A 17,409-nucleotide genomic window follows, 5' to 3' on the forward strand; every position below is an offset into this window, starting at 1 on the left:
TGATTCTCAAGTGTTTGCTTTCAATACATCTGACGTGACACGGCGTTTGTGCCATGAGTTTCATTTGTTACTCAAAGGCATGATGAATCTGTATGCTTTGTAGATGAGATGCTCATATGAATAGAACAGACTTTTTCAACAAGTATGCAAATGTGCCCGCCCGGTTCTGAGCTAAAATCCAACTTAGTAAAACTTTCAAATTCCTCAAGCTTTGAGATAAATTTGAGAGAAGACAGTGTCATGAGTTGGCTACAAGTGCTGAGTCAATACAAATAAAAAGGGCTTCACCCAACAATGTAGAGTAAGCTGAGTGGTGTTATCTAATGAGAGGGACACAGGTAACTATAACTACACACCAGCTTGAATTCAGCTAAGAAATACGGCAGGAAAAAAAATGACAACTGAACTCAATTTACTTAACTCTAATTTTATCATTAGTTAGTTTGTTTATCATATAGTTTTATCATTCCTTCAGAATCACACATGGATTATCATATGGTTGGAAAATGATTAACCACTGGAGAATAGCTTAAATTAAATTGATTGCCACGCACTGAAATCTTTTGGACATTGTCTGAATTACAATTGAAAACAAATGTTGAACAAATAGTTTTTCTGTTCTGTTGCTTCTCTCATTCACTGCATTTCCACTTGACTGAGGATATAGAGAATATTCAGTGTTCAGAAACTTTAACCTTCACCTTCAGAACCAAAAGTTGTTTTCTCATAAAGCTAGGAGGTATAAGGGAGACGACACTGGATTGAATAAAACCAGATTATTGAAACTCCTGTACAAAAATACTTAGTAGTACACAGAGCTATAAATATACTCAGTACACGGGTCAATGTCAGGTCTCTGTGTTCAAATCTGATAAACGTAAGACGTGTTATTAAATATTTACATGTGCACTGGCCAGAGTGGGATTTTAACTGCGCTGCTGCAGCTTTATTTTGTTTGTGTCTGGTTTACTGTCTCAGCTCGTGAAAGTTAAATACATGCATTTTTGTGCAATAAAGAAGATTTCAGATAAAAGGAGACGATGCACTTTTCCCTCCTGTAATTCAGGATGCTGTTGCCGCGAGGCAGAGGTGTAACGAAATGCACAATTAATTTATTCAATTTCAAGGTTAAGTTCAGTTCAATTATAAATGTGCAATTATCACAGTTGCCTTTGGGATAAGAGATCAATATGTTCGACCATATTAGTACAAATGATGCATTTAGTTGAGGTGTATTGTTGGTTAATCAGCAGTATTAATTGTTTACATACAACAGAAAAGGTGATTTAATGAAACAATTATCAGTACGACCACCATTCACAGCGACTTTGAGAATTTGTTGGATTGATGTCAATATGTTCATGTCCACTGTCTACATTCTGGACTTTGATGTCTAACTCAAGGTTTCTTTATCAACTTTCAAAAAGTGAAAGTTTTAAAATGATGTATCTTCAAAGAGGGACCAAAAAAAAAAAACTGACCTCTGAGAATCTCTGAACATCCTGTGTTAGCGTCCCCACGCGGGTCCAGTTGTAGAAGTTGAGGAACTTCACCACGGCAGGGTTCACGGCGTTGTCTGAGGGGACAGTGCGGAAGAAGTTGGGGTATTTCTTCTTGTCGGCCAGAACTGGTGTGGTGGCTGCAAACGACAGCTGCAATGAGAAAAGAGGAAGAAATACAGTGAGTACTGATTCTAACAGTTAGGGTTAAACACGACGGTCACAAATAAACCTGGCAACACACTGTCAGACTGTTGGTGGAGTTTCACTGTTAAGTATTGTGTTACTGAACCTAATGCACTTGATGACAGATCTCAGGTCTGCCCTTGCTTTGGTAAGTGGCCTCTGTCATTTCATGGTTTAAACCACGGCAGTGCATCGTGACGAACACACACACACACACTAAAACGCAAACTTGTTTATAGTCTAATGGTTCGAACAAATCAACTTTTTCAAATGACTTCAAATGTCAATGAAACAGCACCTTCAAAATGTAATGATGAATAGATCAGTAAATATTGGGTGGAACTGATGAACACTGTCTGCATAAGCTTTTAAACTAGTTTGCGTGTATGTGTTTGTGTGTACGCTTTGGTATGTATAAGTATGTATTAAAGCCCTTTGTGTGTATTTGTAAAGATTTTGGTGACAAGCGAAAAGCAACTTGGCAATATGATTAATCTTTGGATTGGTAAGTTAAAAGCTTTTCGTTTGTCACATGCACACACGCACACACACGCACACGCACATGCACACACACACACACACCTAGGAATAAAGTGTGCTGAACCTCAGACACTAATAGCTTTTTTACACAAACCTATTATTCCGTTCAACCACTGCAACCTAATCAAATCTGAGGCACATCTGCTGTAAATCAATTCATGTTCACCGAATAGGGAGCGCGAAGCAAACTCTGAAAATTATTAGTATTTTTCCGGAGCATTAAGATGCTAATGAAGTAAATATGATGCACAAACCGTCACCGAATGCAATATAATTTGAAAAAGTATGAGTATGTTCTGATGTACTGGTGTACAGTGTACCAGCTGGAATATAAGGTCTTTGATTTAAATCATTTACTGCCACTGGAGAGCTGTGAGTATATAATATTGATATATTAAAGCCTTTAATTTAAAGGCCATCTCTCTGCCTAGAACACACACAGCCACTATCGTCACCTGGACGTGACGATTTCCAAACCACTGAATTGAATAAAATCCTTGTTATTTACATGTATTTTCAGGGTGAGTGGTGAGTTCCGAGCTGAACAGGCTGCACCACCTGCAGCCGTGACAGCAGGTTTGTGTTGGAGCCAGGGCTCATGTATGGTGACCATTAGATAGGTATAAGGAAACATACGGATCCCTCTATCCATATTCTGCATTGTGCACATCTTATTAAGGCTAATGGATACAGACGAAACGGATGAAATCAGTAGAGTACCACCAGAAATCGTGGGGGAGCAGTGTAGCCAATAATTCAAGCTCGATGAGCCTATAGGACTTGAGGAAGAGATTTCAACAATGGTGGATCTTTACGATGAGAGATGAGTTGGTAAGAAACAGGGATCTTCACCTGAGGACAGACAGTTATTGCAGAACTTGAAGATTGGATGGGAATTAAATGCAAGTTTGGACTGTGGAAACGGAAAACTTGAGGACCAGTTTGTCCGAGCCCACAACAAGACCTCAGAGACCAGCGCCATTAACAATGAGGCCGCTTTTACGTCTTTCTTTAAAAGTCCGTTATAGCAAGCCCCTCCCCTCTGTGCTACCCTCTAGTGGATGTATACCATACCATAGTAAAGTACCTGGGCAGTGATGTAAATTTAAATTAAACGGTTGTATCTGTTTTCATATGTTAGAGCAGCATTAATGAGCCTTCAGGGTCTCGCATTTCTGTCGCCCTGTATTGTTTTGTTCAGTTATACCAATAATCATTAGCAGCAGTCCCAGTTGTCCTCATTCCAACCCATCCCGCCTTTCATTTGTCATTTCTATGCTAATAGCGTTTGGCTCTCTCTTCCCCTTTGCTGCACATTTTCAACAGTGGGTCACTAAATGTCTTCATGAGGCAAAAAAATTGCTGCAATAAATTTTTTAAGATTAAAATGTTCAAGTCTGTACATTGTAACAACTGTACAATGTAACAACCAGCAAGTAACAGAATTTACAAAGATTTGATACTTTACTGTTCAATTTGAAATTTTAAGATTACGTCTGAATGGTTTTAATAACCGTTACCGGCAGCATCATAGTAGTACACTGGTTGAACTATAACTAATCTGTATGTCTCAAAACAAAGACCTGTTTATAAAGATGCATCATTTGAGAAGCAGAGGTCTGAAAGGTTGTGAACATTTTGGTTCCAAAGCAGCTGAGATAATAAGGCACTGTGCTTTATTTTCTCTGTCCTATCTGTGTTAATTTAATGAGCGATATGAATCAGCGCAGGGTTAATTACATACTTTGTAAAGATTAAGCAGAATTTGTGATTCATGATAGCAATCAACAGAAGGATATTATAATTCTGCCTGAGACCAAGAGGTACACCAGCAGATCTCGCTAAAAGTGCACCAGAGCCTCGAGGAGTTCAAGCACTTCCTAACTTTAGAGATTACTGTGATCTTCTCATTAAGCCTCTATCCACTTCGAGACATCTCAACCACTTATTAATCACGGGGCTGCTGGTAACTCTGTACACTTGTTGAAAAGTGATCACTACTGGAACGACACTGTAGCATTACCAAAAAGAGTAACTGACTTTGATTCACAGAAAAATTACAATTTTAAGGACTGAAAGTACAAGGATGTGGTCTTTGGTGTGAGATGGTATGACAGCTATGAAAGAACAGTTTAGCTTGAATTGACCACTTAGACTGGCAACACTAAAGAACACACACATTTTTATAATGTAAAGCAACTTTTGTCCTATGTCTCCTTTCTCCATTTCCCAATATAATATGAACCCAAATTGCATTTATACGCTATTTCACAGGATACTGACTTCGGTCCAGACACACAAGGGTTTGTGTTCACACATCAACAAGACGGGTTTTTAAAACAACTCATGGATTAAAGTCATCAATTAGGCAGAAAGAAAGGTCTTTATCTTGGTACCACTGCTAAATCCAACATCACCCGACATTGTCGGAGGGCGTCAACGGGTCTTTCTAGAATTGCCTTAATCACCGATTTGCTGAGGCTGTTAGCTATAGACACACTGAAAGGCGCTCCCATAGATCTCGAATAAGAACTAGTGATTTTCGCAAACTAAAACGATTTTGCCAGTTTTCTCAAATCTGCATCTTGAGGAGACATCATAGCAAAATTTCATTTTTCGTCAAAACTTTGAATCCAAGAAAAATCACAGAAAGGAATATCCACCAATGAACAGCACAAGCTTAATTTAAATCAGAATTGGACTGAAAGTGTTTCAGTGCTCAGATTGCTTTGCTAATGGAGGCAAACAGTCAAGGGTAGATTTCACAGGGTCATGAGCAACTGCAAGAAATGACCCCTCTGATATTACGGGATTGGGAGGTCAGTTAAAGGGCCCTGGTAAAGCTTTAAAAACATAAAACCAAAACCATGAATAATAGATTATACAACTGTGATGTTTCTGCGAAATTCACTGTTTAAGCTTATGCTATTCACACTTATGTTCCTATTAAAAAAGATGATGGCATCGTAAGTAAGCAATTTCTCATTTTATACATTAGATATTAGGCAAGTACGACAGTTGCATGATTTTCACTTGACTTCACAAAGTCTGCAAAGCAATCCAAGGAAACAACAGGCATGATTTTGTGAGGACAGTATATTAGGCAAGATGGTAGGAAGCTCCAATGTATTATTTAAAGAATAGGCTGGTCTTTAACTCTGAACAGTCCTTTTTTCGGAGGAAAAGCCAAAAATAGTTCCACGATATCACACATCTGAGGGTAGTGGCTTATGTAAGAGGGTTTTAAAAAGGGCCGGCCTAAATAGGATGGTCTTTGGTGGAAAGCTCTACACCAGTGTCAAAGTTACACGTGTAGCGTGCCGTACACACACACACACACACAGGTTAAAGCAAATGCATTCACACACTCAGACCGCACTTACACACACACTACAGCAGCCTCCTTTTTCCAGTTGTAATTAAATCTGTGGCAATGGACTCTGGGCAGCTCCCCCCTCTCATATCACTACAAGGTCACCGAGGCTCTTGGTAAAATGACTGAGGATCCGTCTGGCCCCGCTGAGACATAATGTTTTTCGTGAGGACTTGAGGTGAATCACTGATACCATCACAGTGGAGATCTGTGTAGGCATTTTGTGTTCACAGTCCCGGCTTATCACATTCTATTTGAAGTGAATATGAAAGCTTTGCTGCCTCCCCACTTGGGCTTATTCATGCCACAACCAATTTTTTAAGTTTATGCATTGGCAAATAATGAGAGAGGGGCCCAGAAGAGAAAATAAGAAATACAGGGTGACCGAGTGGGGAAGCAAGGTGACTTGTTTACTACTGATTCAATACGTAGAAGGATCAGTTTTAAGTTTGCCACGTTCATCATTTCAGTTTAGCCTGTTAGCATTGGCCATTATGCTTCGCCATGTCTGTAAAAAAAAAAATCACGGCAATCAACCCGGATGTTTTGGAGATATTTTGGCCTAGACCAAAGTTGTGAACCAACAAAATGACGCCATTATTAGTATTTATGAGCTCTGAGATGCCATTGAATAGAAGCCAACTGGTTCTTCTTAAGTTATGAATGCTTTTTGTCTGTAGGGGTTGGTGGTGTGATTTACCGTGTAAGATAAAGATAGTATTGTCTCTTTGATCACATTCTAACACAGCCACAGGGGATTGCTGTAGCTAAAGACCAAGATACAGTTGTTACAGCCTTTATTACCTGCATCCACAGCGGAATGTCCCTTTGTTTATATCTCCTGCAATATACCTGCCTGATTTGGCATGGAATTGGGAATCAATGGTGCATGTATTAAAGGTAACAAGCATTACAACCGTCCGAGCACAGGCGGTTTAAAGAGAGAAATAAGGAAGAGGCAAGAGTGTGCCTAATCACATTGATGGATGTAATGGCATTGATTGGTCCTAGCAGGACTGCTTCGCAATGGGATCTGCTGGTGCTAATTGTGTGGTTGGCCTTTGAATAATGGAGTTGCTATTACAGACAAGCTAGATAAAAAAAAAAAGTGAATGGGAGGTATCAGCTTACTCACAGGGTATTGCTCATGTCTTTTGTGTTTATTGTACCAAACGTGTCGCATCACTGATTAATCTGCAACGATTTGAGACCGGGCTGCATCACCAATTTATTCCAAGCAAATTAGTGAACAGAGCGACAGACAAACCTCAGTTTAATAAAAAAGTTCTCTCAAATAAATCTGGTCACAAAAATGTATGCTGCTCCACATTTTTTCCCCCCACATTTACCATTTATCGAATGCCAAGTACAAGCAGTCACACTTGATGAAGGGACCAGGCACAAATATTGATAAGACCACACAATTCGTGAAAAGTTGGGATCAATATTTCAACCACACACGGACAACCTCCGACACATCCCAAAATAAACGCTGGTCTCTTCCTGGCACTTCCCAATTCTGAAGTCTGTACCTTACAAACCCTCCAATAATATTTAAAATGTTTGCATGTTGTTTTCTGAACACTTCAGGTATTCTGGCGAAAGAAGCAATACCAGTGCGGTTCAGCAATCACTTATGGGATATCGATTTAACAGGATTAGCAGGTCAGAAAATGGTCACACGTAAGGTGATTAATTACCTTCACCAACATCGGGGAGGTTTGGTCCAATGGGAGACTTGAGAGGGCGACTCAACAGCAAGAACGTTCAATATATAATATTCAAGCAAAATGGAAGAAAACTGTTGACATGTTTTGCAACATTATTGATCCTTGAACAGAGACAGAAGTAATTTCTCTGAATTCCCTGTATTGCCAATCACAATGGGGCTCATATTTCCAAGGGGTAATCAGAGGTTACAATAAATTTTGCACAAACGCAACTTGATTGGTTGCATCCCAGGATAACACACTTTCAAAAGGTGCTTTGAGTCAACTCCGGCAAGTTATAAAACTGAAAAGAAAGCTTTCATAATCACAAGGGATAGTATCAAACAACTTCAAACGCTCAGCCCACCCATGCATATTATCTCCACCTTCGCCCACAACACAACAGATTCAAAGCCCATCCATCCTGCCAGACCCCCCGGGACCCCGTGCAGAGTAATAGCTCGGTAATAGTAGTGCTACTGATCAGGAAGCACGGAGGTGGTCCCGGGGTTGATTCAATATGCAGGAGAGGCATTTGATGCACCGTAGGAGAACCCAGCTGGAGAGGCAGCGGTTAGGGAGATGCTTTGGACCCCACACCGACCACATCCAGAACTCATTAGCACCAGAATGAGGAGAGCTGGATGTTGTAGGTAGACAGTAGAGGGACTGAGTGAGATGATAAAGGAGACGGGCCCAGAGGTGGAGAGACAATGGAGGGAGTGATGCAGACAAACAGTGGACGTGACGAAGGGAGAAGAAAAGATTACATGAATTATGTGCTAGTCATTATTGACTTCATAGTCTATAGAAAAGTTGGTGTGTGTGGGATGCATGAGCTTCTGCAGACAATGCACATTTACAGCATTTTTGCATATCTGCTGTTCCAGATCATCATACTGTTCAGTCAAGCTTGTGTTGGTGGGAAACAGCAAAGCAGGGAAATTTAAAGTTTGGGGTTAAATGGAGGGCAGTGAGGTCGACTCCACTCCACTGCAGTTTACTTTTGCGATGTGAGAGTGATGAGCACATATTGCTAAATGGATTGTCTACAGACAGGAGATAACACAGTGCCTTCATGTCCACACTAACAAACTCTTTTGTCTGATACATGCAAAGATTTACTCACACGTAAGGCACAGCGTGATGTGTAATTTCTTTTTGATCACAAGATATTGACTCAATACGAATCACATGAAAAAGTGTGTAAATCATTTAACTAAAATGTAATCATTATGTTTAAAACCGTGTTCCCCTACTCTATATATATCAAACACAAATGCAATCTGCTGAAGCAAGAATGCAATTTACTTATTTGTTGTTTTTTATTAATATTTTGCTAAAATACTTAGAATCACAGTACGGTTCCATCACACTTCAATAATCAAAATTTTTTGCTAATTGTGGGACCCCGCTTTCACACATCGAAAACACAGTTTAAGATATTGGTTTTTCATTTTCCCAAATAGCTGGGAGCAGTTTGAGATGATGCACATTAGCCATGCACGTGTGTGTGTGTGTGTGTGTGTGTGTGTGTGTGTGTGTGTGTGTGTATTTGTGCTGTTGGGTCCACACAAAAGCCAGAGGACAGGAAGTGGAGGCTGAGTGTGTGGTTGTGGTAAACAGATGATATGAGTGTATGTGGACGAGATGATTCCAGAGAAATATTTTAGACAATTTAACATCCATTACCGTAATAATTGCTGGAATACAGTCCTTAGTGACATAAGCAAGTAAGTGGCACAAGTGGACTCTACTCTCCGGGGTCATGGGTGACCTTCGGGCTTGGCTTGCCTGACATGATCGAAGGAGAAGGAACATCAAACTAAGCTAAAGTAAATAAAAAAATAATCAAGCATTATAGAATTAAGCTGCCACATTTTTGAACAGGTGTCAGCACACTGATCAAAATGACAGCAAAATGTACACATTAAAGTACAGAAGGTAAGTTAGCCCTCTGAGCTTACTACAGTAAGAATGGATCAAATTTACGCAACAAACTTTTTTTAGCCGACACCAGATGTCGAACAAAAGCCAGAGCCGACTGACGAAGCTCTGCAAAAATAATCTCTGATGATTCAAATCTCTGACTCCATGAGGCAGCCTTTATAAGTTATAAATAGTATTTCATTCTTTTACTCTTGTTCTAAAAATGCTGCACCTGAGGTCCAACAGCTCCGATGCCATGTGGGTACAAAGGAATTCAGAAAACATCACACAGATTAAATTAAATATAATAATGGAAAATAAACCTTACCAACAAGACGACAGCTTTGAAAATCATTCTCATCTGTGTAAATGACGAGCACTTTACTATATTGTGTAACAGGATGCTGCACATCCTCACATACCATGCACGTTGAGTGGCCTCTGACCAGGTGAGTGATGTGTCCGCCGCCTCCTCTTATAGCTCTTAGTCTACTGTAGCGTCTGCTCTAACATGTCAATCATGTTATGGGTAATGCCGACATGTACACACCCACCTACACACACAGACTGAGTGATGCTCTGTTGATGCTTTGCTGACCCTGCACAACACCCGACCACATCGCTCTCATCTCAGGTCAATTGTTTGGGCCTGCTTCTCATCCTCTCCGCTTACACTGTCATTTATTTCAGCAGTTATGGCCGTCCCCCCTCATGTCTATAGCCAGCCTCGCTGACTGGGACGTTATCGGGCATGAAGCTCCGCTCCTGCAATGTGATCAACGTTTGGATTGACCCCAGCAAACATTCAATCAAACATGCGCTGTCACTGAATCGCCGCAGTAGGAGACGGAGGCGTTTCAATCCATCGTGCACAGACATCTCATCCATGCATGCTTCCTTTGCTGAGGTTGATCTTTTTTCAGTTTTCAAAGACACACACACACAAAGTGAGGAAAGGCATAAAAAGGGTGACAATTTGGAGACAGCAAAAGAAAATGCAACCCTTTTCTATTAAAATACTTTCTAGTCATCTATCAAAATCGTTGAGCATCACAAAACTCCTAAATCCTAAATACTAGGATCGTCCTTAAAGCAAAGGGTTCCATTTAATCATCCCTTGGCTGAATCTGATGGTGTCATCTCACACGTTAATGCTGTTTAAAGGAGTTTGAGCTCAGATTAAGATGTTAAGCTCTTCCCCCAACCTGACCATTTAGAGCGACTGTACATCACTGACACTGGCAGAGTGCTGGGGTAAGCTTGTGGACTCTGCTCTCTAAGGTCAGGGGTGACCTTTGTGCTTGGCTTGCCTGTGAAGATCAAATGTGTAAAAGAGACGTGCTGAGCCTGATACGTCCATTAGATGTTCACACGTCACTGGTAAAGATGAACTCATCACTCAGTCCGTATGTAAACTATTGTGAAGTTTTAATATCTATCGAATAATAATTTTACAAACCCAGAATTTGTCATCCGTTTATTAAAATGTTACTAATGGTGAATGTATCACATGTCCAAATCACATTAGACTTGACACTGCACCTTCTTGGGGCCTTAATCACATGACAAGTGTGAAGGTGAACAGAGGAACAGTTTTTAAGAGATGCGAGTCACAGACAGAGGGAGATTCCTGGATTTATTAGATAGATGGCAAAACCACTCACTATACAAAACATTACTTTGGTAATATAAAATACGACTTATCTTTAATTATGTCAACTGAAAGAGGGAAAATTCATCTCTAAAATCAGTAATGACTCATTTGATATTTTCGACAAACTCCTGGCTTATTGTTCAACGTATGCTTCGCATGTTTCCTGATGCAAGGTCAATAGCATTACTTAGAGAAGAGGTAATAATATTACCTCTACTCTGTCTGCAGCAGGTCTCTGCAGTCTGCACTTTTCTAACAGCATTTTTCTCCTCAAGAAGATGTGCTTTGGTGTAGAGTTTCTTCTACTACTTGAAAGCCATTAATCATCCTGGTCAAATTGGTCAAGGTGGTCTGCAAGGTGCACTGTATAGACATGAGTGCTTTCAGGTGATAGGAAAACGTAATCACCCTCTATTGTCTGATCTTACACTACCAGATTCACACGAGCCTATTTGCTGTACAGTGTGCTGTGTGCTGGGCATGATGGATGTGGAGCATTAATCAACAGAAGGCATCGCCCGTCACCACCTTCGCCATGAGACAAGCTCACAGGACTCTGCCATTCTTCATATGGCTGTGTGTCGGCAGCTTGTCTTTGAACAGTGGAAGATGAGTGGCATTGACATGTTTCTATCACGAGCAGGATCCTGGGGAGAGAATGTCCTGGTGATATTGACAGGATCGGATATTAAATGAGGAGTTCATGAGTCAGCATGAGGATGCATGACATTCTTTATTTTCATAAAACTTTTGGGATAAACAAGACACACAAAAATATGAGAATTTCTTCCCTTATCTCAAAATTTAATCACATGTGAGGTCTCTGTATTTCCAAAAGCACTTTTAAGGACCCTACATGTCAAATACTATGTGAAGATAGTATCAGTGCACACTGGACAAATCTTAGATAAGGAGAAATCGGTGAATGCTCAAGGGGAGTTGGGAGCAGGGGCCTTTGACTGATGGTATTCTGCCACCTAGCTCCAAAACTATTCTATTTATAAATTGAGATTTGATACCGTAACCTGAAATCTCACAGTGCACCCTGCTGCTGCCACTTGGCTGCCTATGAATGATTTATGAGCAGATGCTGAACTGTAGAGACCATTATTGTTCTTTTTCTCCCTCCCTCTCTCCCTCCTCTCTCCATCCATCTCTCTATACACCTATTCCTTCGGGGAAGGAGGGGATTACATTGCTGGAGTAGTATTTTTCTCTGCTTACTTGGCCAGGCTGTGGTGAACACACTGCAAGAAATGTTGATGTCGCCATACTAAGAAATCTTTTGAGCGTCAAACTGCCCTGGTGGACTTTGAAGGTAGCTGGAAAAAGTTTATAATTTTCTGCTGTGGTCATCTTTAAAGACTCTGAAAACTTATTTTCAGCTTCTCACTATGATCGATGGAATGAACAGACTTTTCTCCACAAAAGCAAAAAGGCAGTTTTAGTCATTTCATCCGTGAGATTCCCTCTCCGCTCTTTTCAATGCTATAGAGTAGGCGGGCTTCATTTAGAAAAAGTCATGTCTCTGTGCACCAATTAGGATTGGAGGAGTGATGACAGTTGCTGGGCTGCTTTCAATCTAATTCATCCAAATCATCACAGTCACAAAAAGTTTAAAAACGATAAGGAACAGTAAATACACTTTCTAAGTAATAATAATGATTTAATGATTAAAATAACAATAGAGAAGATTCGTAGCCTGACGATGTTTTTGGGGTTTTACGTGGTTGTTTCCAAACAATCCTTAGGGGTGGTTATTCGGGAACCTTAGGTCTTAATGGGTTTAACAACATTTACTAAAAATGAACTATTCAAAGAAATGTCGCCTGCACTTAATTGCATTCATTTCGGATCGTACATCGTGATAGCCACTGGGATGAGCTAGTTTACTCCAACTTCTATCATCTCAACAGGGGTTCAAGCCGTTTTGTTTGAGACATTTCTTCTGTTTTTAAACAAGGTGAAAATAAAAAATTATTCTCTTCCATGAACCTCTTTCTTCTGATATTCTGATATTAGAAAAAAAAAGGATTTTTCACAATTGAAAATGTGTACACACGTGCACAGTACACCCACACATTATTTCACATCCAAACACATACTGTATGTCCCTGCTTTAGCCCAATGTTTCATCGTCTAGCCGGAGAAAATAACACTGGTGAAGTTGCTGGAAAATTGCTTAGTGGAAAATAGATCTGTGGCCCATCTCTCCCCTGAGGAGGAACGCGCATGTTTACTGATGCTCAGTAAAGTATTAAAATGTTTGACAGAAGAGCCGATAAGTTGCACAGTGTAATATTCATCCTATAATAGGTTATGTATGGGAAGTGCAGGGATAGCCCACACACAAGCGTTTCCTGTGGTGAGTGGGCAAACATTTCACTGGAGAAAGCATTTGCAAATTACTATCTTTTAAGTTGGCAGACATCTCTCTCTCCCTCTCGTTCGCCCTCTCTTTCTCTCTCTCTCTCTCTCCCCCTCTCCATCCCTCCCTCTCCCCCATTTGCAGGAGAAAGCATTCACAGTCCATACTTATGAGACTCTAAAAGCCCCATTTGCTCCAATAATATTCCGATGTGACTCTTTCCCTTGCTTTTCAATTAAATTGTTAATGAAGGCAGCGATAAATAAAGCATGGATACACAGAACAGACATAGCATGTCAGAGAGACAGAGAGAGAGAGAGAGATAGAGAGTGGGGACTGTGAGGAAAAAACAGCCGACGATGCTGGGAACACCCAGATGGTTTCATGAGCAACATTGTCTCCCTCTGTCATTTTCTGTTTTCCTGTACATCCTGTCTTTTATCCCGCCACCAAGGACGGCAGCATCTTGTTTTCATACGAAGTAGGACGACAATATGAGAGAGAAAAAGGAGAGGATGCATTCCATGTGCTCATAAACAGTTAAACCTCAGAAGAATAAAACCAAATGTTTTGACTAAGGGAAGCAGGGGCCTTAATAAACAATCTCATTTAGTATCTCTACATTTCTGTGTGTGGGTGTGATAACTACGTTTGTAAGTAGCAAAACTTGCTACAAGTTCACATCTGTGTTTTTTATTTCCCTTAAAACCCCTAACCAACTCTTGAGCTGTTATCAGCCAATATTATCTAATCACTTTGTTTCTCGCAGTAACTGTAAATGTTGACCACTCATTGCACATTTTCTAATTGATTTGAGATGAACTAATTAAGAAAAACAAATAATCAAACCAATCATTAAATCCTTGTATTGTTGCCGTATACCCTTGTTGTTTTTTATTATACTCTAATCAATAATATACAGAATATATATTAGCCCTAATACGTCAATTATCTGCCTGGTTCCAATGTCTCTGCCTATGTGTGTATTTTCCGTATGTCTGCTTATGTTTGTGCGTCAAAACCAGGATTCCTTGTTCGCTCAAGCAGAGGATTCCATTACGGAGGTTCGACAACATGGAATCCAATACAGCACTGCAGCACTGCCGGAGTTCCAGTGACTTGTCTCGAATCTGAAAAGAAGTTTGTGGTGGGAGGGCCCCTGTAATTGGTTATACATCCTTGAAAAAGCTCCCCTGAAGTCAATATTACTCAGACCACCAAGCCCTTTTCCCTCATTCACTCCCTGTCCTCCTCCATTCACAAAAAAAGACAATAATGTAATCCTGCAGATTTATCGCGAACGCTCTCTCTCACCCTCTCCTCCCTCCTCCTCTCATCTTTCCTTCTTTCTTCATCTTTCTCCATTAGACAGCTAATTTGATTTGCAGACTATCTCTCCGCTGCTTACAGCAGAGGACGAGATAGCCAGGAGACATTAGTCAAGAGATGGAGACATAAAATGCTTTAACATACCAGTGTTCCCTTATGACAAGCGTTATTTATGCATGCGATTATAACACTCAATAAATCTTGTTGCTGTATGTTGAGTGGTGGCACTTAAGTTTTTTATTTGAATGTACCACTGCAAATCAAGACAAGTGATGCCTGTGCATACAAACAAATAAACGGAGTCACTTTCCTGTAACCACAGCGTCAGTACACAGTGTGTCACAGTGACTGGGTTATTGTTGGAAAGTAATTTCCATTCATACAGCCAAAGGTGTCATAAACTGTCACCAACAGTGTTTGGCTTTTATATTGAAGGTTGTGGTGTCTTGTTTTTGGAGCACCCAACTCTTGTGGGTTCAAATAGGTGGGACGATATAGATGATGAAATGTTTTGGATCACACTTGCTGTTTTTAGCCACATCTCCTGAATTGCTACATAGAGACACACACACATCAGAAAATGGATACATGCTTCGGGGGTCGCACCATTGCTGGCTTCCATTTATATTACATATGAATATTCGGCGATCATTAGGTATATAATTATGACTATCTATGATTATGTAATGTTACACATTTTCTCCAACTAGCAGTCGCTCCACCGGACAGTCCGTCCATGAGCACACAGAACATACTTCTTCCATCATATTCTATTCATCAGAAAATATGAAAAGAGTAGACCTCTCTTCTTTTTGTAGTAGGGGGCTGAAGAGCAGCATTATCACTCCCTTGATCTGAGATGAGTGAGCACCACCGGGACTGCATAATCACCCGGCTTAGTCCACACACCACGTTAGGATGTACTGGGAAATGGCAGCGTTTTTAGACAACAGGCTTGTTAGTAAATCCATTCGTCTTATACCCAACTTTATGTTTAGTGCTGAATATGAGACACACATTGAAAAACGTAAATGTAATTTAGGCAGATTCTGGCTCATAAACACACCTACAGGTACAATATGCTGTATGCAGTCGGTATAATCAAGTAAAATATCCGTACAAAAATAAACTGAATGTGACGGCACACTCAGGAATTATTCTTAACACCTGGAAAACTATATTGGCAACACTCACTCTTTAATGACTCACTGCTGTCAAAAGGGGAGAGAAGCACGCAACCACACTACATTACACACACACAAACATACAAACACACACACACACACACACACACACACACACAAATAACCAGAAATACACACACATACGTAGTAATTCACATTTGTGTCTCTGATTCGTGAAAATAGCCCCTAAAAAAAGGCTGCCAGGACACCACAACATGTTCTTTAATGTGCTCACATCCCAGCCTTACTTTTATTAGCAGCACCATGTGGGAGCTGGACACAAGTGCTCAGAGAAATGCTGTGGTTGAATAAACCCTTCCAGAAACAGAATTGAATAATCAAATGTGGTTTTTCACTCGACCCTCATTTTTCCAACATGTGACCCGCCATGGGCTCGTTGGATTATCGGTAAAAGATTATTCCTCCAGAACTGGTGTTGGGAGCCTTGCCCTGCGGCATCACTCAGCCAGGGGGCCGCACCCCCCCCCCCCCCCCCCGAGAAGAAAATGAGAGAGAGCCTGGATACCTGCTTGTTTTTCAATCAGTGGCCATCTTCATTGTAACGGGTAAGCTGCACATAACATGGACAAACATGTACATGTGCTGGTGCTGTAAATTATACCCTTTTATTTTATTCTACTCTGTGACCCCCTCCAGAAACACTGAGGAGGTAGTGACTCCTGATTCTCTTGGACTCTCTAAGCCTCTTTTATTAAGTCAATATACAAAAAAAAGTTAAGCATGTAGCACTAAAGAAATCACTTGGCAGGAAATGTGTCAAGGATGAGCTCATAAATCAGTGGACAAACAGAAATGTAAGCTATAATAAACAGAAAAATATAAAGCCAGTGTGCAGTGAAACCAAAAAGTGAGAAAGAGCAAAGATTTGAGTGTAAATCCTGCACATGCACCTTTTACATGCAACGGCAATATAAACATTTGCCTGGATTTCCTAACTGGTGCAGTATTATGTTTATTAGATCCAGAAATTATATAGCATGCTTTGCTGTGTCAAGTGGAACAGCAGAGGGCTTTATTTTTTAGGAAAGGAAACACACTTTGTGCACATGTAGACAATCGGGACAGCCATCTCCTCTTGTTACTCCACGGTAGCTTCAGTACACGGACCTCTGCAAATGCTTTCTGTTCATACGCCATGTTTCATTCAACTTCTATCATAAACCCTAAAATTATATGACATGTCCTCTGACAGCAAAAATTATGCACCCGTTTCCTACCATGTTAACACAACGTCCGAGCCATCAGGACCCGATGGGACCGAGTCTTGGGAATCCTCTTTTTTCCCTTCCCTGCACGCCAACTATCTTTTTCCATTCCTGTTAACATTTTCTGCACCTCTTCTTCTCTTGTAGTTTGAAAATACCTTTAGTAATGCTGAGGGGGGTGACAAGTAGGACTACAAATGATGCAGAGAACAGCAGATGTGAAAAATGTGACTGAATATATGTAAGTTAGTTCAACACGTGTTTTGTCCATATTGGCCTTCCACATGTGTTTATTTAGGATGAGCAGGTAATATATAGCTATTATAGGTGGTTAGGTTATATACATATGCAAACTTGCTGTGGTTGACTGAATGAAGGTGTAGTGGAAGAACGGAAATGAACAGACACAGAG

The 17,409-nt window shown here is 40.5% G+C and overlaps 1 protein-coding gene across 1 annotated transcript in view; it reads right to left on the reverse strand.

Annotated features, from left to right (window-relative positions):
- The window catches only part of gabbr2 (gamma-aminobutyric acid (GABA) B receptor, 2), a 161,801-nt gene that overhangs the window by 81,179 nt on the left and 63,213 nt on the right, over positions 1 to 17,409 (reverse strand). The window contains exon 3 of the mRNA XM_053447464.1: positions 1,482 to 1,652. Coding sequence (XP_053303439.1) covers positions 1,482 to 1,652 — 171 coding nt within the window. The remainder of the gene's footprint in view (positions 1 to 1,481; positions 1,653 to 17,409) is intronic.

Source organism: Pleuronectes platessa, chromosome 18 (assembly GCF_947347685.1).
Source record: "Pleuronectes platessa chromosome 18, fPlePla1.1, whole genome shotgun sequence".
Taxonomy (NCBI): domain Eukaryota; kingdom Metazoa; phylum Chordata; class Actinopteri; order Pleuronectiformes; family Pleuronectidae; genus Pleuronectes; species Pleuronectes platessa.